At 62.9% G+C, this 25,735-nt stretch overlaps 1 protein-coding gene across 23 annotated transcripts in view; it reads right to left on the reverse strand.

The window, feature by feature from the left end:
• Positions 1 to 205: 205 nt before the first annotated feature.
• The window catches only part of CAMK2B (calcium/calmodulin dependent protein kinase II beta), a 93,747-nt gene continuing 68,217 nt past the window's right edge, over positions 206 to 25,735 (reverse strand). For 4 of the 23 annotated variants that reach the window (XM_070617245.1, XM_070617247.1, XM_070617246.1 and 1 more), the window contains 15 exons: positions 23,635 to 23,737; positions 23,467 to 23,550; positions 22,616 to 22,710; positions 22,343 to 22,465; positions 21,823 to 21,906; positions 20,926 to 20,968; positions 19,884 to 19,958; positions 14,857 to 14,894; positions 14,643 to 14,714; positions 13,161 to 13,205; positions 11,502 to 11,550; positions 3,071 to 3,146; positions 2,797 to 2,891; positions 2,293 to 2,527; positions 206 to 2,050 (listed from right to left, as the gene is read on the reverse strand). In XM_070617245.1, the coding sequence (XP_070473346.1) occupies positions 2,295 to 2,527; positions 2,797 to 2,891; positions 3,071 to 3,146; positions 11,502 to 11,550; positions 13,161 to 13,205; positions 14,643 to 14,714; positions 14,857 to 14,894; positions 19,884 to 19,958; positions 20,926 to 20,968; positions 21,823 to 21,906; positions 22,343 to 22,465; positions 22,616 to 22,710; positions 23,467 to 23,550; positions 23,635 to 23,737 (1,215 nt within the window). In that variant the 3' untranslated portion in view covers positions 206 to 2,050; positions 2,293 to 2,294. Of the gene's footprint in view, positions 2,051 to 2,292; positions 2,528 to 2,796; positions 2,892 to 3,070; positions 3,147 to 8,434; positions 8,549 to 9,466; positions 9,548 to 9,896; positions 10,011 to 11,501; positions 11,551 to 13,160; positions 13,206 to 14,642; positions 14,715 to 14,856; positions 14,898 to 19,883; positions 19,959 to 20,925; positions 20,969 to 21,822; positions 21,907 to 22,342; positions 22,466 to 22,615; positions 22,711 to 23,466; positions 23,551 to 23,634; positions 23,738 to 25,735 lie in introns of all 23 variants that reach the window. The other 19 variants (XM_070617239.1, XM_070617253.1, XM_070617251.1 and 16 more) reach the window with 15 other exon arrangements.

A 25,735-nucleotide genomic window follows, 5' to 3' on the forward strand; every position in this document is an offset into this window, starting at 1 on the left:
CAGAGGTGGGGGTGGGGGCGGCTGGTGGAGTTGTGGCCTGGGAGCAGTCAGGCCCTACCTGGGCATGCTGTTCACCACAGCCAAGCTCAGGAAGGTCTGGTCTGGGGCTTCTGCAGCCCAGGCTGGCTCAGGGCCCACGTGGTGGAGGAAGTCCAGGTTGTGGGGTTGGCAGGGTCCTGGCATAAAGTACCAGCTGCATCTGAAGCCGTTTGTCCTGGTTTTCTTTTATTTGCAGTTTCCCGAGACAGAACAAAATAATTTTTGTACACTTACAAGGCTCAGAAAGAAAAGACAATGAAACTCAGCAAAAAGAGAGAAGAGGAAAGGCCGGCCAGCACCGCGGGCAGCCGACCCTGCAGGGCGGGCCGCCGCCGCCGCCACACGCGGACATCTAGCTAGAAGAGCGGGTGTGGCTTGCGTGTGAGGGGTCATGCAAAAGAACTATCCCCCAGAAAAAAATCCCCAAATTATCCCAGACAGGCAGCTTCGTGGAGATACCAGGTGGGGGAGAGGAGGGGAGGAGGCCCCAGGAGGGGAGGGTGGCCAGGCCACACGCTGTCCACGGTGAGCCCTGCCGCTGCCCAAGGCCCAGGGAGCCTGGCGGATGTTTACCCTGTGTCCATGGGTGGGGACAGCTGTCCTGAGCACAGCTGTGAACGGGCAGGTGAGTGTCTGTCGAGGAACAGTCCCCTTGGAGATCAGCATCCTGTGTCCTGCTCCCCACTCTGTGCCCTCCCTTGGCTTGATTTGTGGGAGAAGATAAAGAAAATCCTTGTTGAAAACAATATGAATTGAAGAGGGACAGGTGTTGGGAGAGGGCCCCCACATTGTGGTTGCAGTCCCTGGCAACCCCCAACCATAACGCAGCAGGCCAGGCCAGACCCACCCCACCCCGGCCGATGGCCCTCGGCTCTCTCTGCCACCATCTGACCATGCAGCCTGTCCCCGAGCGTGGCCATCGTGTCCACCACCAGCACGCAGGGGGACCCCGAGGTGAGCCCAGCCCGCCGTCTCCACATCTCGGGGTCGCCGTCACACACTGCAGCCTCCTCGAGCCCAGTGCGGCCCTCCTTCCCTTCTGCTCCAGGCCCAGACTCTGAAAGCAAACACCTGCCTGGACCCCCACCTCAGCCGGGAGCCAGGGAGCCACCTGTCCGCCTTCTGCCTCCTCTCTCCTTTCTGCGTCATGACCAAGCCCAGAGCCCTGGGGACTCGAGGCCCAGGCCGCTCTGTGGCCTCACAGGCGGGGGGAAGGCGGGCAGAGAGGGAGAGGCACCCTGAACGGGAGGGAGGCCAGCCCAGGGTCCCCTCCCCACGGGCTGCAGCCAAAGGTGTCTCCTCAGCACGTCTCTTGCCAGGTGTGAGGTCTGAGAGGATGTGTCCTCTCTGCACCTCCCTGACCCCGGAAGGACCAGAGCTGGAGCCCTGGGCCCACGGAGGCTTCTCGGAGGGCTCGCCGTCCTCCTCACACTGCTCCTCCATGCTGGGGGCGCCAGAACCCCAGCGCCAGAGGAACGCACGCCTCCGCCCTCCTGGAGGAAAGGAAGGGAAGCAGGGGAGACGACAGCGACTCAGGCCCCCTGCGGCCCCACAGCCTCCCCAGAGGACACCTGACGCTGCTGACAGCGAGCCACGCACGCAGGGCAGGGAGGATGCGATGCCTCGGGGGCAACGCCACCAACAAACAGTGTTCCACGGGCGACAGGCCGCTGTGGACAAGTTCACTGCCCCGGCCAGTCCCGGGGCCAGGAGCAGGCAGACACGCGGAGCTTGGGCAGGGAGCGGCCGGTCGGTTTGAAGCCCCACAAATGCCAGTGATTTTTACACCTTTTTCCTTTGTTTTTTTTTCTGTTTCATCCAACATCAATTTTTTGTGTGTGGTTGTCGTTGTCGTCTTGTTTTTAAAAAGAAATCACATCTGGTCTTGGTTTTCTGCAGACACAGGCACCAGGGGAGGAACGAGGCAGACACAAACATGCGACAGGCAGGCCGTGCGCCCGAGGGCAGCTGGGCTCCAAACATCGAGTCTGTCCCGCGAAACCGGCAGCAGCTGTGAAACGGGGCGGGCACAAGCGTGGAATCAGCTGCCCGTGCAGCTGCTCCCTCAGACCCCAGGTTTGTCATCTGCAAGGTGGGCCCCCGGGCAGCTGGGAGAGGGGCCTGGTCCTGCAATGCTGCCACAAGAGGCCTCCCTTTCTGCTCAGGAGCCAGCGCTGCCACAGTCCCCACCGCTCCCCGCTGCTTCCCAGGTGCAGCTGCCCAGGCCGCGGGGCCCCTCCCGTGGGTGCTCACCTTCACTGCAGCGGGGCCACGGGTGCACCCGAGCAGTGGAAGTGCACGTTCTGCCACTTGCCGTCGCGGCGGTGCCACACGCGGGTCTCCTCGGACTGGCTGGTGCGGGGCCGGCCCTGCCCGTCGATGTACTGCGTGAGGCGGATGTAGGCGATGCACGCGGCGTCCTCGCCGATGACGTGCACGTGCGGGTTTAGGATGGTCGTGTGGATTGGCTTGCTGTTCTTGGCGAGCACTGCAGGCGAGCAGGCACTCGGCATTGGGCATCACAGCAGCTCCCACGCCCCACCCTGGCCAGCCTGGCCCCCTCCGCGAGCCCAGCACCCCCTCCAGGAGGCCGGTTCCATGGCTGGTATGGCCTGGGGACCTCTGCCACAGGAGGTGGAGCCGGGCTGGCCAACCCTGCGCACGGGTGAGACAGGGCTTCCCTGAGCCTCTGACTGAGAGGCCCGGGGGCTCTCTGGGGGGTGCCGCCCTCCTCCCCACCCCAGCTCCCTCACTCACAGTTCTCGAAGTAGAATCTGTGGAAGTCCATGCCTTCCACCAGGTTGCCCAGAGCTTCAGGCTCAAACGAGGTCAGGCCTGGGTCGCAGATTTTCCTGGGGGGCAGACCCAGGTGAGGAGGGGCCCCTCAGAACCCGCCTGGAGTGGGCCCCCGCCATGTGCAGCCCCTTCCATTCACCCCCTCCCTGTGGGGAAGCCGGCAACACAGCCAAGGGGAGGTCCCCACAGCCCACCCCGGGCTGCCCAAGGACCCAGCCCAGGGGCCCCGACTCACGCGTAGGCCTCGAAGTCACCGTTGTTGACAGCCTCAATGAGCTGCTCCGTGATCTTGATGATCTCCTGCTTCCGCGCTGCAAGGAGACACAGCCGCCCAGTGACCCACAGGCCACCCCCAGCAGCCCTGGTGAGGGGCCTGGGGCAGAGAGCCCCAAGCCCCTCGCCCTCCTGCCTCTCCTCTCCAGGAGACCCTGGGGCCCTGGCCCCGGCACCCAGACTGTCCAGCTCAGAATGCTCCCTCCAAGGCCACCAACAGCTCCCACAGGTCCAAGTCCAACAAGCTTCTGTCTTATCAGTCTTAAATAACACGTCTTTACATGATAGAAATACTCCATCCACAGTACAAAATGTCTGGAAAACACAGAAAGAGGAGGCAAAGCCTGCCACAACCCACCTGCGCCCCCAAGTCCTGGGGCCGTGTCCCAGGCCCTCTACAGCTGCGACACTGTGACAAGCCTCCCTGGCACCTGTGCACCTGGCTCTGCTCCCGTAGCCTTCGCACACCCAACAGCTCTCCAGGGAGAGGGCTACTAAGGGCTGCTCTCAAAGCAGAGGGGGATCAGGGCTGCAGGTGCGGCCTCTGCGCGAGGGCCGAGGGCCGGGGAGCAGGGAGTGCAACAGTCTTGAGCCTCACCCCTCTCTCCCTGGACGCCCGCAGCCTGCTGGCCTCCCGCTCCCTCTGGTCTCCACCTGTCTGCAGTCCTGGCCCCCATGCTGGCCCTCCAGCATCACTGCCCATCCCGCACCCTCCGCCCCAGCCTCCTCTGGGCTCCTGCCGACTTGGCCTCTGCGCCTAGACAGGCTGGCCCCAGGGTGTTTGCCCGGGGGCCCCCTCTGTCTCTTTAACTACAATTTATTTTCACGCGAAATATCTGAAACCTATGGAAGAAGTAGAGAGAATAATACAGCCCACACCCTGCTGGTGGAAATCGGTATGATTTTCATCTTTGCTGTAGATGTTTTTCAAAGAAATAAAAGCTCACTTATAGTTGCAGATGCGTGTCCCCCTAAATCTGTTCTCATTTACTCTCCCCAGAGAAGGGCTGTCCTGAGTTACGTGCTTAACTGCTTCCGTGCAGAAATATACACACCCGAGCGCGCACACACACACATATCACGGTGATTTCTTAAAGCAATAATGTGCCTGTGGCAAAACTGAGACCCAAGAAATACACTGAAAGCAGGAGCCCAGTGCAGCTGGGGCCCTGGGGGTTACTGTAGACACTGGAGAAGAACTTTTGACCTTGTTCCCAGCACAGACATAGAGGAATCTTGTCAATTTGCTGTTTTCTTATTTAACTTGAGGGGTGATTCCGGTCTGAGGATTTGTGAGTTTGTTTTGCAGAAGAAAGAGAAAGAGAATGCCGGGGAGGCTGGATTCGGACTGCCCAGGGGCTTGTGGGAGTGACCCTTTGTTTCTCTGAAGCTCCTCCTGCCAAGCCCCTTAGCTCTATGAAACCCCCTGATTTTTGCTCTGGTTAAGGCGCACTTGAGTGAATCCATGCTCCCACCTTCTCGTCTCGGCCAACTTGAATGGGGCCTTTCTCCAACTCCAAGCACCCATGTCTCAGTGTTTGGCTTGCTGTGCATCAGGCACATGAACTTGAGATTAAGAGGTTCAGTACTGCCAGGAGCTGTCCCCCACAGGTTCCTGCCCCGGTCACAGCTACACCAGCTGTGCATGCCTGTGCCCACGGGCGTTAATCCATGGGCTAAATTCCAAGCGCTCGGATTGCTGGCTCTAACGGATACACTTAGCCTTCTGCGACCTGTGCCCGCAGCCCCGGGGGTGGGGGTGGTGCACCCACTCGCCCGCCACCACCTCCTGTAGCTGTCTGGGTGCTTCCTCTCCCTGGGATGGGGACCGAATCCACAGCAGAAGATGCTGTGTGCTCTCGCGTGAGCCCAGGCGTGCGCGTGCGTGTGCTGGGAGCCTGGGCTGTGCTGCACGGGCTCTGGACTCTGGACAGTGATGGCAGGTGGAACGCCATGACACCCGAGGAGTTGAGTGCAAGCATGCGTGTGTGTGCACATTGGGGCACTTGTGTGCTTGTGTCACGTGGGAGTGTGGGTACACGTGCACACATGTGCATTCTGTGTGTGCATGTGCGCTGACTGACCTGAAAGTGGGAGCGGGTTTCTCTATCTTGAGAAGGCCCTCTCTGACCCAGCTGCACTTCTGCTACCGTCCTGTTTCTGTTTCTCACTCAACTTTGTGTCTGGACCACTCAGGCTCTGCATCTGCAGAAACGTGGGCCCCACTGCCTGGCGGGCCCTGGAAGCTGCGAGCTCCCGTTCCCCTAAGGCCTCACGTCCCCCTGCAGAGCTTGGGCCAGCACCAGAGCTCTGTCCCCACACACGGTGCCATTCTTGTCCTCACCCTCTGAGTCCCACCTCCTCCTGCACCACCCAGGCACAGTGTGCCTCCCCTCTCAGTGGCTTTCCCCGCAGCCCACCCACCTCTCCGCGCTCTGCCTGGGTGTTTCCCACTTAGCAGTGTCTCTCTCTCTCCTCCGGGACCTTATCCACCCCCTCCCCAGTTCACTTGTCACCTTCGTGGAGGTGGTCTCAAGCTTCAGGCTCTGCTCTCCTCCCACTGCAGCCCAGCTTCCCCAACCAGATGCCTCCACCCCGGGGCCAGGCCCCACTGGGCTTGTCGAGGGACCCTGGGCGCCTGCCCCACCCTGCCACTTCCCTGCCAATCTCATCAAGGGGAAGTCTGAGCCATGTCTACACATCCTGACCCCTGACTCTTGTTGATCTCCCTCCTCCAGAGACAGCGAGCGCTGCCCCGCCCAGCAGTGCAACTGGAGTTGAGGGACATCTTCCTGTTTTGCTTCCAGTGCTCTTAGATTTTGCAGTCACCCTATACTATGGTAAGTGAAACCAATCTTTCACTTAATGAAGTAACATGAGTGTTTTTAAAGGAACTGAAATTTTAAATGGGCCTCAGTGTAAAGAGAAAGTATGTAAAGAGAAGAGATCTGCCGTCACAGCACAAATCTTGAAGCCTGACGTCTGGGAAAAGATGTTGTGCCCACTCTGCAGATAGGGAAACTGAGGCCACACAGCCCCCGTCACAGCCCAGGAGTGGGCCGGACGCTCCTGACCTGCAGAAGGCTGCTGCCCAGACCCAGCCCTGCCCTGCCGTGCCATCCTGCCTCCCCAAGTTTGACAGAGCGAGGGGACTCCCGGGTGATGAAGTCTGTTAGCTGAGGGCAAGCTGCCCCCCACCAGGCAACTTGGGGGAAAGAGCTGAGGTGTGTGGGCTTAGGAAGGGTCCCAGAGGTGAACTGGGGCCCCCATGCTCCCTCTGGCTCTCTCGGGGTGAGTTAACAGCACAGAAGCCCAGCCCCTGGCAAAGGGTCCAGGGGACCCCAGGGACCCCAGGCTGGCCCCAAGCCACTTCCCTCAGTTGTTGAAGGGGCAACGGGAGCCCCCCAACCACCCCATTCAGACAGCTGCAGAGGATCAGCCTGGATTGTGCGTAATCCCTGATTATGGAGAACACAGCCTGGGCCAGTGGGCACCGACCCCATTTACACACTAAGACAGCTGGCGGGCGCATTCCCGAGAAAGGAGGGGACCCACAACCCTCTCCAGGGATGGCCCTCTGCAGCTGGAGGCCTCACTGCTGGGAGAGAGGGACCCTGGTCCCAGAATTGGTGGGGGGCACCCTGGCTCTGGCACTCACCCACTCAGACCAGTTAAGAGTGATCTCAACCCTGGATGGCCCTTCGGAAGTCCCTTCTCCAGCTGACGCTACCCCATCCTTTCACCGCAGACCCCCCAACACTCAAACAGCTGGGACACTGGCTATTTGGGGGCACACCCAGGAGTGAGGACCCTGCTCCCTGAGGGAGCCGGGTGGGGCCGCCCCCTGCTGTTGGTCCCCCCAGTGCTCCAAGTCTGCCCTCGGCCACCTCCAGGTGCCCCCATCCCCACAGGCCCAGCCACACCTGCCAGCTCCAGGCCCCCATCCCCCTCCATTCGATCCTGCTCACAGTCCCTTCTGTGGTCCTCACCTCCCCTACCCAACCTCGGCGCAGACCCCTAAAGGGGCAGGCCTGTGTCACGGCCCCCCAAGGTCAGCCTGGGGTGCTCAGCGCCCACGGCAGGCCTGTTCTCAGAGGCCCCTACCCAGGCTGCTGTGCCGCTTGGGCACACTCCTCCATGTCTCCACACCTCAGCAGCCTCACCTGTGAGACCAGGGGCCATGATAAGATGCGGCACAAATTGGGGGTTCTGACCACTCCCACAGGCTCCCCTGTGTGCCCACCACAGTGTCCTCCCATCTCCATCACCAGCAAGACTCTAGTCTCTCACCTCTGACTCGCCTCCAATCCCCTCAGCCAGGCCCGGGGGGCCCAGCGGTCCCCACGCTCGCCCTTGCCCCTTGTCCCTCCTTGTCCCTCGTCTCTCATCCCTGAGGCCAAGCACAACACTCCTGACGGGTCACTGCTCACCCAGAGGCTGCCCCATGCCCATGCCGCCAGCCACCAAGGAGAATTCAGGGCGCCTTTAGCTGGCCGGCTTCAGTCCCCCTCCACCCACCACCACTCCCACGGCTTCCATCCCCTCCTGGCCCCCAGCCCGGGCCTGCCAGGGGTGGGCAGGGGTCGGCACCCTCCCTGGCCCCAAGCACTCACCCAGCCACTCCCCAGCCATGCCGGGCCCCCGGCCCCGGAGCCTCTCCTCTGAGAGCGTCAGCACCACCCCCAGCCGGGTGTCTCCCCAGAGGTGGGGGTGGCTGCAGCCCTGGGGTGTCATCCATCCCTGTAAGCGATACTGGCCAGCAGTCGGCAGACGGGCTGGAGCGCTGGCTCCTCCCTGCCGGGCCCAGCGCCTGCTCCACGTCCCTGCCCCCCCGCCCACCCCCCGCCCGCCAGACGACTCCACGCAGCAGCGGAGACTGCGCCTCTCCTCCTTGCCCTCCCGCCAGCATCACTGTCCAAGAAACTGCCCTCCCACCCTCGACCCCAGCCAGGGCATGACCCCAGACATGACCCCACGGCCCACGACAGTGTCCGCTGTCCCGCAGCTCGGGTCCTCTCAGCTTGCTTGCGCCTCATCGTCGCTGTAGAAGAAACCTGCAGAGCGCAGGAGTGTGAGGCTCTGGCTCGCCCAAACCCGGATTCTGGGTCCTTTCCTACAACAGGCCTTCACACATGCATGTCTTGAGCCATGAACTCTGTTTTCTGAGACTAAACGGCGCCTTCACATGAAATGCCCTGTGCCCTCCTTTCTGCCCGCACAAGCTGGCCCGTTCCCAGAGCAAAGGGCAGCACACCACAGCCAGGGGTTGCGACACCCCTGTGAGCCCCCAGGAGCAGCCAGCAGGGCCACTCAAGGTGCTACTTACACGGGGTGGGTGGGGGGCCAGGGAGAGCCGGAGACAGGCAGGGCTGGGGGCCCTCAGCTTCTGGGGTCCCCGAGCCCCTCCTCACTGTGTTCAGGATGTCAGAGATCCTGGGGGCTGGGGCGGAACAGATGAGACGTGAACACAAGGTAGGAAGTGGGGGGGGGCAGCACACAGGAGAGAAAACCTATGGGCTACTGAGCCAAGCCAGAGAGAGTGAGGGCACTTGGGGAGAAGTGGGAGGACAGAGGGGAACAGAAGGGGTCATGGGGGGACGTGGGGGAACAGAGGAGTATGTGGAGGATGAAGGGAGGCTCCAAGAATGTTGGTGCATCTGCACCTGTCCGTTCAGGTAGGGGCAAGGAAAGCTGCTGTGGGCAGAGGGTGCCTCCAAGGAGAGGCAGCCTGGCCCACTTGAGGACAGAGGATGATGCCCAGCGTGTGACAGGACCTTGTAAGCATGTGACAGGTGCAGAAAGGAATGAGTGGGTGAAGGAGCGTCCAGAGGACCATGCCAGCCCCGCTGCGGGGAACCCAGTTCGGCAGGAAGGCCAGGCCCTTTCTTCTCCCTCTAAGCCACAGGCCTGTGGCCAGAAGGGATTTCCATAAGAACTCCTGTCCTGGGCTCCCTGGGGCCCCGGCTGGGCGCTCAGGGCAGGGAGCACCATGAAGCCAGCGTGACTGGAAAGGTCACAGCAGACAGCCTGAGGGAGGCAGGCAGCATGAGTGGGCGGCCTCAGAGGGGCCCTGCAGCTGCCCTGGGCCTGCGAGACCACCTTGGGGAGAGGCCTGGGGCTGGACAGCAGCACAGGTGGGAGGTGGGGGGAGCTATGGGGGGAGCTGGGCCTGCAGGGAGCGAGGGAAAGGCGGAGCTGCCCCGCGGAGTTAGCGCACGTGCCTGCCCAGACGCCCAGCCAGGCCAGATGGTTAGTCAGGCCTCAGGCTGCCCGGCCTGGGGGCAGTGAGGCCGTGCATGGCAGGACGCAAGGAGCCGCTCAGCAGCAGAGGCAGCAGGCCTGGGGCACCACTACTTACACGGGGCGGGCAGGGGGCCCTCGGCTTCCGGGGTCCCCGAGCCCCTCCTCACGGAGCTCAGGATATCAGAGATCCTGGGGGCTGGGATGGACAGGAGGCAGACATAAGAGGAGGCAACGAGGCAGAGGCCAGAGAAGAGGAAGCAGTTGCGCCCCTCCGCCCGCCCCACCAGTGCCCCCTCTGCAGAAAGAAGCTCCCAGTCCCGAGACTGGAACAAGGCCCGCGTCTGTGGCTTGCAGAAGATGGTTGCCAGTCGGCCCCCACAGGCCAGTGGAGAAGACCCACAGGGGGAGCGCCAGGGACAGAGGCAGCCAGAGAACCTCAACAGGGGGCTCTGGAGGGCCGGCCCCTGGCTCTCGAGCAGCCTCTCAGAGAGGGGCTGCAGGCCCTTCAAGGAGACCCCCACAGCAGCAGGGGCCCAGCTACTTACATGGGGTGGGCAGGGGGCTAATGGGAGCTGGAGACAGGCAGGGCGGGGGGCCCTCGGCTTCTGGGGTCCCTGAACCCCTTCTCACGGAGCTCAGGATGTCAGGGACCCTGGGGACTGGGGTGGACAGACAAGACGTGAGCAGGAGGCAGGCAGGGGTGTGCCGGAGAGAAGAGAACAGGGGATGGACGAGGGTGTTAAGCTGGAGAACCTCAGCTCATGGCCACCCCAAGACCAAACAGTGGGGTCCAGGGCTCCCAGGGACAGCATCAACCCCGTACATGCCCAGGGCTGTGGATCACAGCAGGTGTGTGAGGCAGACACAGGACCACGTGCAGGGCTGAACACAGGGCCTTCCTGGGCTGGCCACTGAGGCGGGAAGGCTGCAGGCAGCACCGGCTGGAGCCAGTAGAGGCCAGGCCTGGGCCCACCAGGGCTTCTCTGCATCTGATGGACAATGCAGCTGAGGCAAGAAGCCCGGGGCCTGCCCTCCAGCGCATGGGCTGTCTGCTCTGCCTTGAGAGGCCATTCGGTATCTTCCCACCCGCTCCAGCCAGAGAAGGGGTGGCGTCATGGTCAGTGTCGGGACGAGGCTAGCCAAGCCACTCTTCTCCCCCACCATCCTGCAGAGTCCGACCATCTCAGGCCGCCACATGGCCAGGGTCGGGGCAGAACCTCGAGAACAGGGCATTAGGAGGTCTGGGCGGCCTCCATGCTGATGGCTCGGGGCCTGTTTCAGTGTGTTTGGAGACCATGTGGAGGTCCACTCTGGCGTGCCGGGGCCAAAGCCCTGTGCTCACCTCTGCTCTGGGATGCGGGGGACACTCAGGACAGAGTTGCCACATCCCCCAAACTGGCAGAGTGGCCAGCTACTGGGCCCAGGGCAGCAATGAGGGCGCTTGGGCCTTATCCTGCGAGTGTGTGGCCAAGACGTCAGGAGGCCCCACATAGGGGCAGATGGCCTGGGCTGGGTGGAGCGGGGCACCAGATCCCCTCCCTGGGGGGCTGAGAAAGCCGAGAGCAGAACGGGGGTGCCTGGGGTCTTCGGGGCCACAGGCAAGCCCACTGGCCAGCTCAGCGTGGGAGTCCTGAGTGTGGAGCGAATGTGATTGTCTGAACCTGCCCTCCCCAACAAGCCCACGGACACGCCCAGAGCCCAGGAAACAACTGCCTTGCTGCGGGTCCACTTAACAACTGCCAGCCAGGCAGAGTCACAAGTTTAAGGAACTTGGAGCGAAGAAACTGAGCATTCAATCACGAACTCCTTCCTCCATGGGAACCGGGCACCTGGCCCTGGAGTGAATAGGGGGACCGTGCGGAGAACCGGCCCAACGCAGGGCGGCAGGTCCTCACTGGTCAGGGCACACGGCCCAGCCAGGCTCCACTTAGACACTGTGCCTGAGCCTGCTCAGCACTTGTCTGTCCGCACACACTGTGCAGGCCCAGCGCCCGGGCTCGGTGGGACCGCAGCCGTGGAGCAGGGTTAGCTCCAGAAGACACGCCCAAGTCACAGAGCCCCAGCCTCCTCCCGTCCCAGCTCCTGGACACAGGACCCCGCCCGCTGACGGCCCATCTGCCGCCCGCTGCAGGTGGGGAGCACCGAGGTACCTTTTGTGTCCTCGTCCTCTATGGTGGTGTGGGTGCTGTCAGATGACTCCTGGGGAGACATGGGAAGACAGCGGATCAGGAAGTGGCCTCTGCCCCGAGCCTGCTCCGACGGGCTGCTGGAGGTCTCCTCCCGAGGCCACAGGGTCCCAGCCTCAGAAACCCCAGTGATCACCCATCCCCAGGGCTTGGCCGCCCATGTCCCCAGCAGCAGAGGGCGAGAGCTTCACCTTCTCCCAACTAGACCTGCCCAGGGTAAAGACTCCGTATGTGCAGACAACTCTCTTTAACAAGAGAGGAACAGTTTTTGAAATTCCAAGACTCTGGGTGAAGCGAAAGGCACCCACTTTCCATTTCTGCAGACAGGGCAGGAAGTGTCCAGTAGGTCCCCAGAACCTCGGCCAGGCACCGGCAGAGGACAGCTGCACCCACTCCTCCTTCCCTAGAAGGGGGCCATCTGCCCTCCCAGGCCTGGACCATCCAGCCTGGACCATCCAGCCAGGCCCAGCTTCACCTCTCAGGGCTGGCCTGAGACGGGTAAGAGGCGGTACCAGCACCTGCAGCCCCATGCTTGGCTTGCCTTTCAGATAAAAAAAACCAGGTGCCATCCACCTGTCATAGAGTTCTCAGGAGGCTTGCTTGCTCCTCAGAAGGTATACCTTAACAGGGTCCCCGAGGGACCCCCTCCAGCCCCCTGAATGGACACACTGCTCTGGGCCCTGGGCCAGAGATGGGGGCTCTGCACGTTATCAGGGCTCACACCACGGCCCCGGAAGATTGTGCAGAGGCCCCTCACAGGGAAAACAGGACCCTCACTCCAGACACAGGATCTAAGGAACACCCATCCCTGGCCACAAGGTGGAGGGGATGCCCAGGCCCTTCCTTGCACCTTGAGTCTGGGTGGACTGAGAGGCACTGGCCGGCGGTGCCCCTGGTTCCAGCCCATGGCTAGGTTGTGTGAGGTCCAGGCCCAGGTGGGAGTCTGGCTGCAGGCCTGGGAGTGGGTGGGGCGGTGCTGGTCCTAGAAACACAGCTTGGTCCCTGCCTCTCCCCTCCAAACTTTCAGAGAGCCAGCCCCTTCCCTGGCCCCAGGGTGAAGATGCCAATGTGATGGGAGCTGACGCCAGAGCAGAGAAGAGCAGCAGAGGAGCAGGAAGCGCTGGGGGCCGGGTGGCTGGCAGAGGTGAGCAACAGATGAGGTCACGAGGTCTGTGCTGCTCCCCTCCTCCCCGCCCACACTCAGGGGTGTGCTGGGCAGCCCATACCAGCCCTTCACCCCTGGGACCCTCTGAAGTGGGCCCTGCACTCAGCTACTCCTGGCTATCCTGGGCCTGGCCAATGCCAGGGCATGATGGAGAGGGCAGAGGACAACTAGGAGGGTCCTGAGAAGTGGACCCTGCTCCAGACATCAAGGAGCCCCAGCTTCCGTGTCCCACAGTGGACTTGGTACAACCATGCTTCCGAGGGCAGCGCCTGGGGCCTTTCCCTAAGGGAGCAGCCCCTGGACCTGTGGGGCCCTGCCCTGCCTTGGGAGAGGTCACTGCCCCCCACTCTTGGCACAAATGCTTCCCAAGGGTCTACGTCCCAGACCCTCCCCAGGCCGGGGGTCTGCCTTCTGCCTGAGCAGAAGCTCCCGGGAGGGGGATGAGGAGAGGGCAGTACCTTTATCCCGTCCACTGGGTTATGAATGACGGTGCTTTGAGGCTCCTACAGAAGAAGGAAGCAGAGGACGAAAGAGGGAAGTGAGAAGAGCAGAGCAGAGGCCCCTCAGCAGGAGCCAGGGAGAGGGAAGAGGGTGGGAGCAGAGCGGGATGCAGGGAGCAGATGACCAGCAGGGAGCAGAGCAGCTGGGACAGCAACCTGGGTAGGGACCATGTGGTTGGAACAAGCAGATCTGCCCAGGCCGCGGGCACCTGCCAAGAAAGGGTGATGGAGAGCCCAGGGCCAAGGGCGGCTGTGAGAAGCAGCACGCCGGGAGCCCTGCCTCGTGCTCTCCCCACCCACGGCTGCCTGGACCCTCTGCCCCAGCACGGTGGGGGCACAGGATTGAAGATGTCATGGGAGTGGGGTGGCACATGGGATGGATGGGGTCCAAGACAGGGCTGGCTGCAGGCCGGCATGTGGGACCCTCCCATCCTGGGGCAAGGCTGCCCCCACGTGCTGGATGGCCATTTGGCAAGGCCAGCCTCCCCATGGACAGTCTGGGACTGGTTCCAGAAGTGGGGCCTGGGGCCCATGGAGACACCAAACACGCCTCCAGCAAACTCAGAACCTATGGACCAGCAAACCCCAACCTCTGGGGATGGCTTGCTCTACATGGGCCACCCTGGGCACACAGCAACCCGGGCAGGAGGACCTGTGCCCACCAGCCACAACTCTGAACCAGCAGCTGTGGGATTCCCCTGGACAGGACCCCTCAAGCAAGGGTCAGAGCCAGCGGGTCTCTCTGAACTCGAGTCTGCCCACCCCACCCCAGTGGGAACCCCTGAGCCCCTCCCTCTGGGCACCACAGGCCAGCACAGCCATGGAGGTGCATCTTCCCACACCCGCCTCGGGGCCTGCAGGACATGGACTCTGACAGGAAACCGCCCTGGCTGCTGCTGAGCAGTCACCAGGGAAACCAACAAGGAGCCTCTGCCTCCCTTCAGATCACTGGGTGGGCTCAGAAGCTAAGCCCAGGCCCTGGGGAGAAACGAAAGCCCCCACCTCCAGAGGGCGTGTCCCTGCAGCACCCAGGAGGGGCTCCCCCAGCCTGCTCCCCCTGCACTGCCGGCCTGGCCTGGGCTCTGCGTCTGCCTGCTGAGGGTGGAGGAGCTGAGGGTGGCGCCCTGGGTCCTGGGTCTTGGCCTCACGGGCCCCATGAAGGCCTCTCACTGCTGGCCCACAAGTCAGCATGGGCAGGGTGGGGGTGGTGGGCCTGTCCCCTGCACCCAGGGGCTCCCCGGTGCAGCCCCACACCTGCCTGAACAGGGGTCGGCCCTCACCCCACACCTGAGGGGCAGAGGGACTGGAGGGGCCAAGCATCATCCATCAAAGACAGGCTTGGGGCCGGACCCCACCTTCACCCCAGGCCTCGAGACAGGCGGCCCCCCCACAGCCAGGGTGCAGGAGGGCCAGGAAGCAGGGCACTGAGGGGCTCAGTACCAGGGCGGCCGGGGGAAGCGTCCCCTTTGGGCTGGTGGCAGCTGCACTGTTTTTGGTGCTATTCGTCTGGGGCTGCGGAGAGAAGAAGGGGAGCCATTAGGAGGAGAATGGGGGGACTACACCCCTTCCTGGGCCCCAGTGTTGGGGAGGGGCCAGCAGGAGCTCGGGGATGGGGCAAAGCTGCAGGCTCCAGACCCCAGGCCCCCAGCCTCACCTTGACTCCGTCTGCTTTCTTGTTGAGTAGACTCTTGGCTGCTGCAGTGGGAGGAAACAGGCATTATGAGTGAGGGGCTCTGGCCGCTGCAGCCCATGCCCCTAGGCATGAGGCAGCCCGAGCTTCAAGGCGCTGGGGCTGTGACCTCTATCCCAAGAGCGAGCCAGCAGGCAGCCCAAGGTCCTGAGGCAGAGGTGGCTCTTCTGCCTAGCAGGGGACAGAGTGAGTCTGTGCCCAGTTCTGAGCAGGGCCATCCTGGGAGAAGCCTGTGGGGGAGGCCCAGCCAGGGCTACCCGAGGACCCTTGTTCCCAGGACAGGCCCTTTCCCCAACCGTCCTCCACGACTCCGGAGGACACTAAGATTTCTCCTCCCACCTGGGACCCTTGGCTTCCGGGAAGCATGCAAGCTCTGCTAAGAGGAAAGCAGGGCACTGCCCCACCCTCCATGGGAACACAGGACAGATGGGGCACCAGGTTGGGTGGTGGGCAGCCCTCCATAATTCTCCATGTGCTCAGGCAAGGGTGGGTGGGCCGCAGCTGGCCACCAATATAGGGAGGAGCTTGTCCCAGTCTCAGGTGCCTGCTCTTGGCCTCCTAGTCCCCTTCCTTGGCCAACAGGACTCAGAGCTCTGCCCCCATGGCCAAGCCCTGGGCTGTGCCTCTTGACTCAGAGCACCCAAGGGGCAGCCTCTCTCTCCCTCCTGAACCGCCAGGCAGCCCTGGCCTTCAGGTCACTTCTTGGCCTTGCTCTGGCATGCTGGCTGGGGCCAACACAGGCCTCTGCCCACAAGCCCCAGAGGACCCTGGGCTCTGAGTATAGTCAGCAGAATGACACATGTGAGGGAGGGTACAAAGGGTCACCCACATCCGAGCCTCCCATCGTCCCTCCGCCCAGGCCCAGCAGACACCCGTCTCACCCCAGCACTCCCTGCATGAGGTCAGGGTGGGCCTGGCTCTGCCTCCCCCTCGACTGCCAACCTGCCTGCCTTTCCGTTGGAGGCCCTGACCTGCCACCCCCCCAGAGTCCCTCGGCACCCCAGAACCTGTGCCCTCCATAGCAGTTAGATTTAATCACAGAACTGCAAAAAGAAAAAAAGAAAGAAAGAAAGAAAAACGAAGTCAGCTTACCTTACAGAAAAGGAAAGGTGAGGAGGGGAGGAGAGAGAGTGAGGAAGGAAGAGAGAGAAAACAAGATTTGTGTGGGTTCAGGCAGCTCCAGTCTGCAGCCCAGGACTCACAGCCAGTCCTGCCTGGCGGCCCGCCCGCACCCTTGAGCCAAGCAGTGCCCCAGGGGGCCTGGTACAGTTAGAGAAGCAGGGAGGGGTGGGGTCCCTCACCCCAGGCCCAAGGCCGGGAAGGCTCGGGGCACAGCCCCGACTGCTGGCTCCAAAGGCTCCCACTGGCCAGCCCTGAAGCCGAGTCCGCCTGCTCGGAGAGACCAAGCTGGGACCCTTTCCTGCCAGGAACATCCCCGGAGGCTGCTGACTCGGGCCGGCACAGGGGCCAGACAGCACACTTAGACCCAGCAAGACCCAGTGGTTCTCAAAGTGGGGTCCCCCATCAGCAGCATCAGCATCAGCCGGCCCGCCCCAGACCTCCTGAGGAAGAAACTTGGGGGTGGCCTTGGCATTTGTTCACCAAGCCCTCCAGGGGATCCCAACGCTGCTTCAGTTTGAGAACCACTGGTGAGAGTCCCCAGTGCAGGACCAAGCTGGGTCCCAGGCTGCTGGGCGGCTGCCTGCTGCCCACCTTCCACCGTGCCCTCCAGCTTCTGCGTGGGGACATGGGTGGCTGCACTCAGCATAGGGCCCTGCGGGGCTGTCCAAGCGCTGCCACACTGGGCTTGGTTTCGGTTCCCAGCCTTCCTTCCACACAGACCCATCAATTCTCTCAAAAGTTTCCCTCCCAGGTTCCACGGGGCAGAGTTCAACCAGAAGCCTGACTCCCGGCCCATCCCTCTCGACCAGTGGGCCTCACCCCATGAGAAGCATCTAGGATCCCAGCGAGCGTAGGCCATCCCTTCCCTCGCTCCCCAGGCCTGCCCCCCCTGCATTTCATCCTCCCAAGGGCGAGGCCCCGCCTGGTGAGGCCGGACACAGGACCATGCCCTGACGCCCTGGCAGCCCTCCCGCAAGGGTATCCCAGGACCAGAAATGCCATCTTCTTGTCCCAGTTCTCACTGCAGAGTCTGTGAAAAATCTCCCCTGGTGGCAGCTACATTGTCCTTCCCTGTAACTCACCACAGAGGGACAGGCCAACCTGCAGCCTCGCTCCTGATCAGCAGGGCCCCTCACCTCTTGGCTCCTGTCCCCACCTCTGGCACACAGGGAGAGCCCCACCTCCCCCACAGTGGGAGTTGTGCTGAGTGAGGTCTCTAGGGACCCTGCCAGTGCTGGCCGGCCAGCTGGCGACACAGCCAGGAGACGGGTTCCGCCCAGGGGCCTGGAGAAAAGAAGGATCCAGCCCATCTTGAAGGCGCTTGAGCAGGAGCTGAGTAGGCAGCACACTGACCCCCATCCCCCAATTTAGGACTGGCGGTTTGGGGAGAGTCAACCCCACAGCCCTGCAGCCTTGGCCAGCACTGCCCTCAGCTGGCCCTGAGGCAGAACCAACGCAAGCCAGTGCTGGTCTGAAGGGTCTGGCCGGGGCCGCCCGGCACCCTCAGCGGAGATGCAGTCGGCTCTGCCCAGTCTTCCGCTGGGTCAGGCCCTGGGCGGAGGCGGACGGAGACCCAGGGACAGTCCTGGGTCTTAAGAAGGTCCCCTTCAGTCCCTGAGTCTACCAAAACTGCATTCCAGACCGTGCTACTTGAAGCAGGAACAGTTCTGCTCGCTGACAAAGGTCCCTCTGGGGACTCAGATGGCCACCACGGTGGCTCAGGCTCCAGGCAGCCCTGCTGCAGACACTTGTCCTTTTAGTCAATTCCCAAACACTCCTCCTCAGGAACCTCTTTTAACCAAACCCTGCGCATGTCTGGGCGCAGCACGGACGCATGGCCAGACCCCTCCTGAGCACAGCTCCTGGCTGCCGCGTTTCCTGGAAATTCCCATCTCTGTCCTGGACCAACTCCAGAATCCCGTCCATACTGGGGAGCCTCCTTTGGGTTTTCTTAAGTGAAACGTATTAATACACAGCAGGAGCCAAGGTGGACCGAGTAGGCACAGGTGCCCCAGACCCTTGGGAGACAAGCAGAGACCCTCTGCCCCCGCTTCACCAGGCATCATCAGGGCCCGGCCATCGTTGCTACCCAACAGCTCGCCCTGAGTCTCCTCTCGATGAAGGCCAAGTGGGACCTGATCAGGGTGCTTTGGTGAACTGCAACATCTCTACAAGGACCCCCGGTCTTCTGCTAGCTGAGGGGTGCTCACCCCAGAGGAGTGATGGCCTTGGAACTGAGACCCCCATCTGCTATGCCTGTTGGGTCTGGCGCGGCCAGCTGAGGTGGGCTCACCTAGCAGGGGGGTCCCTCAGCCCATAGGGCCCAGCCTTTGCCTCATCCCCTAGCTGGTCACCCAGGGACAGCCATGCTGGGCTCTGTCCACATGCACTGACCACCCCCCAGGACAGAGTGGCTCTTGGCTCCCAGGGCGGAGCCGCACATGCACGTGGCCTCATGCACCGTCGCCCCACATCCACTTGCAGGCAGGCGGGCATTGCAGGCAGGAGCCCCGGGCAGAGAGCGGCTCAGAGGTGCCTGCCTCACTCACTGTCCCTGGGCAAGAGGGTTCGCCAGGAGCCCCTAGTCTCACCGTTCCCTGACCCCCTGCCCCTCCTTGCCCTCAGGTGCTCCAGAAAGCCCTGGAATGTGAAGCTGATTCAGGACGACCCTTGGGGTCTGCCTGCTGGACATGTCCACTGGACTCACAGGAGGGGCACAGACCCTCCTCCCTGAGGACGGTCCTGCCCTGACACCCCAGGAGGAGGAGGCCAGGAACGCTGAGGTTCTCTGGTTGGGTGGGCAGAGCTGTGCACCCTGTGCGGTCTACGGTGGACGTGCAGGAAAAAAAGGGTCTGGGCTTGGGAGGGTCTGGGCCGTGCCCTGTCCCAAGCTGATGCTTGAGGCACCAGCAGGAAATGCAGGGTTTCGCTGAGGCCCTGCAGCTCTGGGGAGCACCAGCGTCGGCCCTCAGCTGCGGCTGGCTCTGCCCACCTAAAGTTGCATTGCCCTTGGCTCAAGCTGGGGCCTTGGGCCCACTAGGAGGTCTTGGGGTCTGCTAGCCGTCACGGGGTCTGACCGAGGTCAGAGGTGGGAGTGAGGGAGCTGGCCTGGGCCTCCTGGGAGGTCTGCCCCTCACCGCCCACAGGAGCAGGTTGGCAGAACCAGCCTCTCCACTCACAGGTTTAGGATGAGGTGAAGGGGGCCTTGTCAAAGAACCAAGAGGAGGCCTTAAGTCATTCTCAGGGCGGCTGAGGCCCCGGTCCTGTGGCTCGCAGGGTAGACATGCACGTGTGGGACTCAGCACAGACCACTGGCTCTGTGCCAGCGACGGGGAGCACCAAGCGGGTCCCTGGGGTGGGTGTGGGCCAGGCCACGAGTGGATGGGGGTGGCGAGTAGGCTCTCTCGGTGCAGAGTCTCTGCCTCCATGCCCTTCTCCCCAGGATCCCCCACTCAGGATTGGGACCCCAGAAGCAGCTCCAAAGCTTCCTATGAGTGGTCAAGGTCATTGTAAACAGGGGTCATGATGGACAAGTGGGGAGAAAGCCTCAGAGAGCAAAGGACTCTGACCAGAGGGGTCTCCTGATCCCAGACTCAGGGACTAGGAATGGAGGGGTTCAGTCAAACGCATGTGGGCAAGGTGCAGCTTAGGGGTCACCTACCCAGCCCCTCCTTTACTAGGTGGGGCCTGAGGCCAATAGTACAGTGGGGGCTGCCTCCCTGCCCTTGGGGTGGGCCCTGCGGGGCACGTCCTCGGCGGGAGCGGGGGCTCCCGGGGCCTCTAGGGCAGCTCTCGAGGCCCGGCCGGCGGCCACGTGCAGCGAGGGGAGCCGCATGCCGACAGGCGGGACCTTGGTCAACAACAGCTACCTTGTTCCACCAGCCCCATGGTGGTGCCGGAGGCCGCGGCGGACACTGTGGCCGGAGCGGTGGTCTGTCTGCCCACTGTTAGCACCGGGTTAGAGACGAGGGAGGGGCGGACACAGACGCGGGGTGGGCGAGGTAAGGGAAGAGAAGAGACAAAGGAAGCAGAAGAAGATTAGAGTCAAGGTTTAGGTGACGGATGGTTCCAGAACCCCTTTCACAGGAGAGTGAAAACAAGATGGAGACCGATTGACAATTGAAAGCATTCGCCTCCTTTCTCCTTAGAAAACCCCAGCGGGGCTTCTCAGCGCCCAGCCAGGCGTGCAGACAGGACAGGTCCTATTAGCATTGGTGTGACAGCATGCCCCCTATCCCGGCAGCACAGTATCACAGCAAGAGTAACAGGATGGGGGTGCCGGATGCAAACGAACAAGAGGATGGACCACAGACGCTCCCGCACCAGTGTCGCAGGCGACAGACAAGCCACAGGACAGCAAGTGGGCGGCCAGCCCCACTCGGGTGACGCTGTCCCCGGTAGGCCTGCCAGGGCTGCTGGCTTCGGGGCTGCTGACAGACCCCCCTGGAGCGGCCGCAAGCCCCCAGCCCTGCCCACCCTCAGTGACGGGGCGGGCGGCCGCCAGCATGTCCGGAGCGCAGCAGAGAGGTCCTGGGGCCTCGCACCTCCACACAAAGTGGGGGCTCAGAGGATTCAGGACAACGGGGCCACAGAGGTGCTGACCACACCTGACAGACACACGGAGCAGGGGCCGGGCGGGCAGCACGGACACTGGGGCATCAGGCGAGGACACAGAGATCCAACACGCAGGGACAGGGGCTAGTGCCGGGGGCCCTCCCGGAGCCAGTGGGGGCGGACTCTGGGTGTTGCCCTCAGAGGGGGCCCGGCCAGGTAGCCCAGGCCTTCTCTGTGGCCCAGGGTCTCGGAGGGCAGGAGAGGGGCCAGGGGGTGAGAAAGGGCGGGCGCTGGCGGCAGGTTCTTCGGGAGCCTTTCCGCCGCAGGCCTGCTCTTCCTGGAGAAGGCTGTTCTCACCTGAGAAATTTCGCGTGGCCAGCATGGTGGTGAGGATGGCGCCCTGGGGAGAAAACGCACAGCTGAGGCCAGGACCATCGGCCAGCCAGGAGACCCACCCGGCCCTCAGCTTGTGGGCGCCTGGCACAGCTCAGGTCACGGCCTTGCAGAGAGGTGAGAATTCTGCAAACTCACGAGCTGCACGAGACAAGCCACTACTTCCAGAATTAAAACAGTGACACGTCCTGGGCTCTAAAGTGCCAACCAACCACGCCAGTCCCCATGGCTCCTTAGGGGGTCTGCCTCTCCCCACGGCCCCTCCTCTCCTTGACCAGGACGTCCACTTGAGCCCTTGGCCCAGAGCACTGAGGGGGCCTGCACCACGGATGCACTTTGGGGAGACCAGCAGGGGGCCCCGGGCCAGGCCTGGGCACTTGCCCTCAGCTCAGACCAGCCTTTAGGGAAAATGGGCCTGGCGCCAGATGGCTTCTGTCGGGTGCGCCTCCCTGACCAGGGCCCACCTCCCTCCCACAGTCCCTCTGCCCACCTCCCTCGCACTAAGGCTGCTGTCCTTACCAAACCTGCCCAGCTCAGAAGCTTCCCAACTCGCTCACACTAAAGAGAGCGTGACCAACCAGAGGGCGCCCCAGGTATGGAGTCCCGGGCATGGGTAGCTGAGGAGGGGCCCGCTCTGCACCTGGAGACCAGGCCCATGTCTGGGGCCCCGTTGGTGGTGTTCCCAAGCTGGGGCTAAGTCCACCTGACTTGTCTGGTCTGGGATGGTGCCTGGTTCCCCTACAGCCTCCGGTCCCCAGGCCTGCCGGACCCCTCCAGCCGCTCGCAGGGAGGGGCCCTCCAGGGGACAGGCAGCTCGGTGCGCTGTGAGGCCCAAGGGGCTGGGCGCCGGGGGCATCTCACCTTGAGCTTCCTCCGGGCGTTGAACTTTTTCAGGCACTCCACAGTCTCCTGTCTGTGCATCATGGAGGCCACTGTGGAGCGTTGCTGTGGGGAGAGGGGCTGTCACTCGCTGTGAGGAGCCCGAGAGGCATCAGCTTTGACCCCGAGGGGCTCGAGAGAGAGGGTCAAGGGGAGGCTCAGGAAGCAGGGCTCAGGCAGCCGGGGCCCTCATGTCAAGAGCCACCCGCCACCCACTGCAGGGTGAGGCCACTTGTCCCCTGTGCCTGCCTGTCCCCCAAGCCTTCCACCCCCGTCCTTCCCCCCACCACTCATGCTCCCTGCCCGCCTGTCCCTTCACACACAGGACTGGGTGTCCTCTACCCAAGGAGCGCCTCTCCTCCCAGGGACTGAACCTTGCAAACCCACCAGCGTGTCCCAAGCCACAGCCCAAGCAGCACCCAGGAAACCAGGGGACCAGTTGGGAGCGAGGACAAGACCCCAGGATCAACCCGCGGGGTGGTCCACGGCCGAGGCAACTTACGCAGACCCACGGGTGCTTCAGCGCCTCGTGCGCTGTGATGCGCTTGGCAGGGTTGATGGTCAACATCTGGTTGATGAGGTTTTTGGCTTCAGGAGTGACCGTGTCCCACTCAGGGGATGGGAACTAGAAGAGGAAACAACACACAGCAGAGCCTGAAGCCCCCTCCTCAGGCAGGAGCCGGACTTCCCAAGGGGTCTCATCCCAGCCAGACTCTGAGACGCAGGTGGTGTCACCCATTCCCTGTCTCAGGGTCAGGAGGGGTCCCTCACTCACGTCGTAGGCGCCGGCCTTGATCTGCTGGTACAGCTTGTGCTGGTCCTCGTCCCAGAAGGGCGGGTAGCCCACAAGCAGGATGTACAGGATCACCCCTGGGGAGGGCCAAGGGCATGGGCTCATGTTGCCACCCCCATCCCACAGCCTGTGCCCAGGCCGCCACTCCCTGCACTGCCCCCACCCCACAGCCCCCGCAGCCCAGCCCAAGCCAGTCCCTGCGTCCCATGGATCGCACAAGCACAGCCACACATCAGTGGGTGGACACTGCCACATGATGTCAACTGTGTGATCCCAGGGGGTCAGCTGCCTCACTCTGGCACTTAATAGCTATGGGACCCTCAGCCAGTTCCTTGGCCTCGGCTAAGATGGGGGTTCCTCCTGAAGCCAGTGAACCCCACGAGGACACTGGGGTCCTCAAGCGTCCCCTTGCAGCCAGCGTCAATGTGTCAATATTTGGACACCCTCATGTTAGCAGAATGGCATAAACAATGCCCTCATCTCTGCCACACCCTCACCCCACTTCACAGGGGAGGCCCGAAGCCAGCACCCGCCACTGCGAAAGCCCCCTGCCAAAGGAAGCAGCCCTGCCAGGGTGGTCTGCGTGGCCCCCACCCCTCCATCTGGGCACCTGCTGCTCCTTCTGGCCCAGACCTCTCTGCTGAGCACAGGGCGGGCACTGGGGTGGTGGGCATCTCAGCAACAGCCAGGGACAGGTTAGCAATTCTAGTCTGGGCTGGGAGGGGGCTCCTGGCTGGGGGGCAGCCCAGGGGTGGGTCTGACACAGGGCAAGTGCAGTGGGGCTCCCTCCACCGCTCCCCTCGGCGTCCCCCTGCCCTGCACACTGTCCTCACCACATGCCCAGATGTCCACCGGCTTGCCATATGCCTCCTTACGCAGGACCTCTGGGGACAGGTAGCCCGGTGTGCCAGCGAACCCTAGTGAGAGGAAAAAGGGGGGTATGAGGGGCGGGGGGGGGGCGCGGCTGACACCTCCCACCGTCCTGCCAGTCAGACACTCACCAAACCAGGCCTGCTGGTCCCCCTGCACCTCGATAGCCAGGCCGAAGTCTGCCAGCTTCACCGCGGCCCCTTTGCACTTGCTGGCCAGGAGCAGGTTCTCGGGCTGCAGGTAAGGCAACCGGCTGAGGGCGAGTGGTTTACATCCAGGGGTGTCACGGGAGGGAGGGGGGCAAAACTGAGGCTCATAGATCTGAGCTCCCACCACGTGGGTGTTCCTCCAGCACGCCAACACCCTGTGGGCCCCCTCGTCTTTGGCACACCCTAGAGTCCTGGGACCCTGGGCCTGCACCCCACAGCCCATCCCCCCTCCTAGGGCAAGGACAGGAGCCCTAGCCTTGAAGAGGGAAGCTGGCTCTCAAAGTGCAAGCTCGGATCCCTCACACCCATCAATAATGAACCTGGGGGCGTTGGGACCCAAACTGAGCGCACCCTACAAGCCCTGGCAGGCCACGCAGGAGGGAAGGAGAGGAGGGAAGCCCCCCACCTCCCCCTGTCTGGTTGCTCAGAGACATGGTGGAGGGGCTGCCTGCTGGGGGGCTCAGACATTTCCTGCTGAATGGCAACCCCTAAAGGGCAAAGAGGGACGACCAAGGGCCCCCACAGCATGGGCATTGCAGGACACCCACCTACCAAGTCCCAAGAGCTGGGTGCAAGGCGCCTGCTCTGACCACACACCCGTCCAGCACCCACAGCTGGGAAAGGGGCTCCCCCCACGCCTCCCTACCTTAGGGAGCAGTGCCCTTGCTCAAGTTGGAAGGACATTCGCCCCCTGTCCTGCTGGAGCACCAAGAAGGCTGCTGTCCCCTGACTGGAGACATTTGGCCCTGAGGGCCTATGGGTACAGTCCCTGTACACTGGGCCCCTACCATCCCAGCCTGTCCCACCGGCCTCATCACCTCCCAGCGGTCAGCACTCAGAGCTCGCAGGTGCTGGACTTCCTCGTCCCTGACTGCCAGGGGACTCCCCCCACCCTCGGCTCCCTCACCAGGCTGCCCTCTTGACAGGCAGGCTGGCTAAGACCACACTGCCACTTTAGTGCCACCAGGAAAGACAAACGCCACCAGCAAACCGTGTTAACACTGCTGGCAAACCTGCGGTGCCAGAATGCAGCGAGCGGCCCTTAGAGGCGATGAAGTATGCCAGGCCCACGTGGCAGAAACCAGAGATGCTCCCAGCCCACACCACTGGCCGATGAGGCCCCGCCCCCCAGGTGACGCACGCTGGGGACGCGACCCTGCCCACCCAGCATGGCCTGGAGGGCCCTGAACATCTTGATTTTGCCAAAGTGAGTGGGACGGGGGACCCCAACCTCCCCGGTGCACCCCACATCACCAAGTCTGACATGGTATGGGCGGGGACAGCAACTGGGGGCAGGACCTGATCTCTGCAGACCAGAGGCCCCGCCCCAGAGGAGACGAGCCCTTACTCCAGCCCCAGAGGAGGAGCTCAGGAGCAGTGGGGAGCTGGGTGGGAGGGCTGGGCTCCACCCTGGGATGGCGCCACCCCCCCAACCTTGGCCGACAGCAAACCCACCACGGGACGCTCCCAGGGGCTGTCTCAGTCATGACGATGGGTCCTTTCTAGAGTGCGGCCCCCCACACCGTTGGGGTGGGGGCGGGGGGGGGGAGGGAGGACAGACTCCTTTTTTCTTTTTGTCTTTTTCAACTAGGATTCTGACCCCCCTCATCATACTTATGAATCTTGGGGTCCAGGAACAAGGTGGAGACATGTACCCATTCCTCTGTGGCCCCTCCTCCCAAAGGCCCCTGAGTGAAGCCATTCAGACAAGACACGGTGACATAGGGCAGGACCTATGGGACAGGTGGACAGAGGAGGCAGGCCTGGCTGGCAGGTAAAAGGACAAGGACCACACAGGATGTGCAGAGAAAGCGGGAACACGTGAAGGACACAGGAGAGGGTTCTGTGTGATACCATCCCAGAGCAGCCCCACAAAGATCAGCTCACACACACCCCTCCATGGCCCAGGGAAGGCGTGACCCCACTCAGCATGAGCACCCATGGGAAGAAATGGTCTCAAAGGCCACCAAAGGATCTCGCAGCAGGGATGAAAGGCCCAGGGTTCCCTCTCCAGAGAAGAAAC

The sequence above is a fragment of the Equus przewalskii genome, chromosome 4 (genome assembly GCF_037783145.1).
Source record: "Equus przewalskii isolate Varuska chromosome 4, EquPr2, whole genome shotgun sequence".
NCBI classification, from domain to species: domain Eukaryota; kingdom Metazoa; phylum Chordata; class Mammalia; order Perissodactyla; family Equidae; genus Equus; species Equus przewalskii.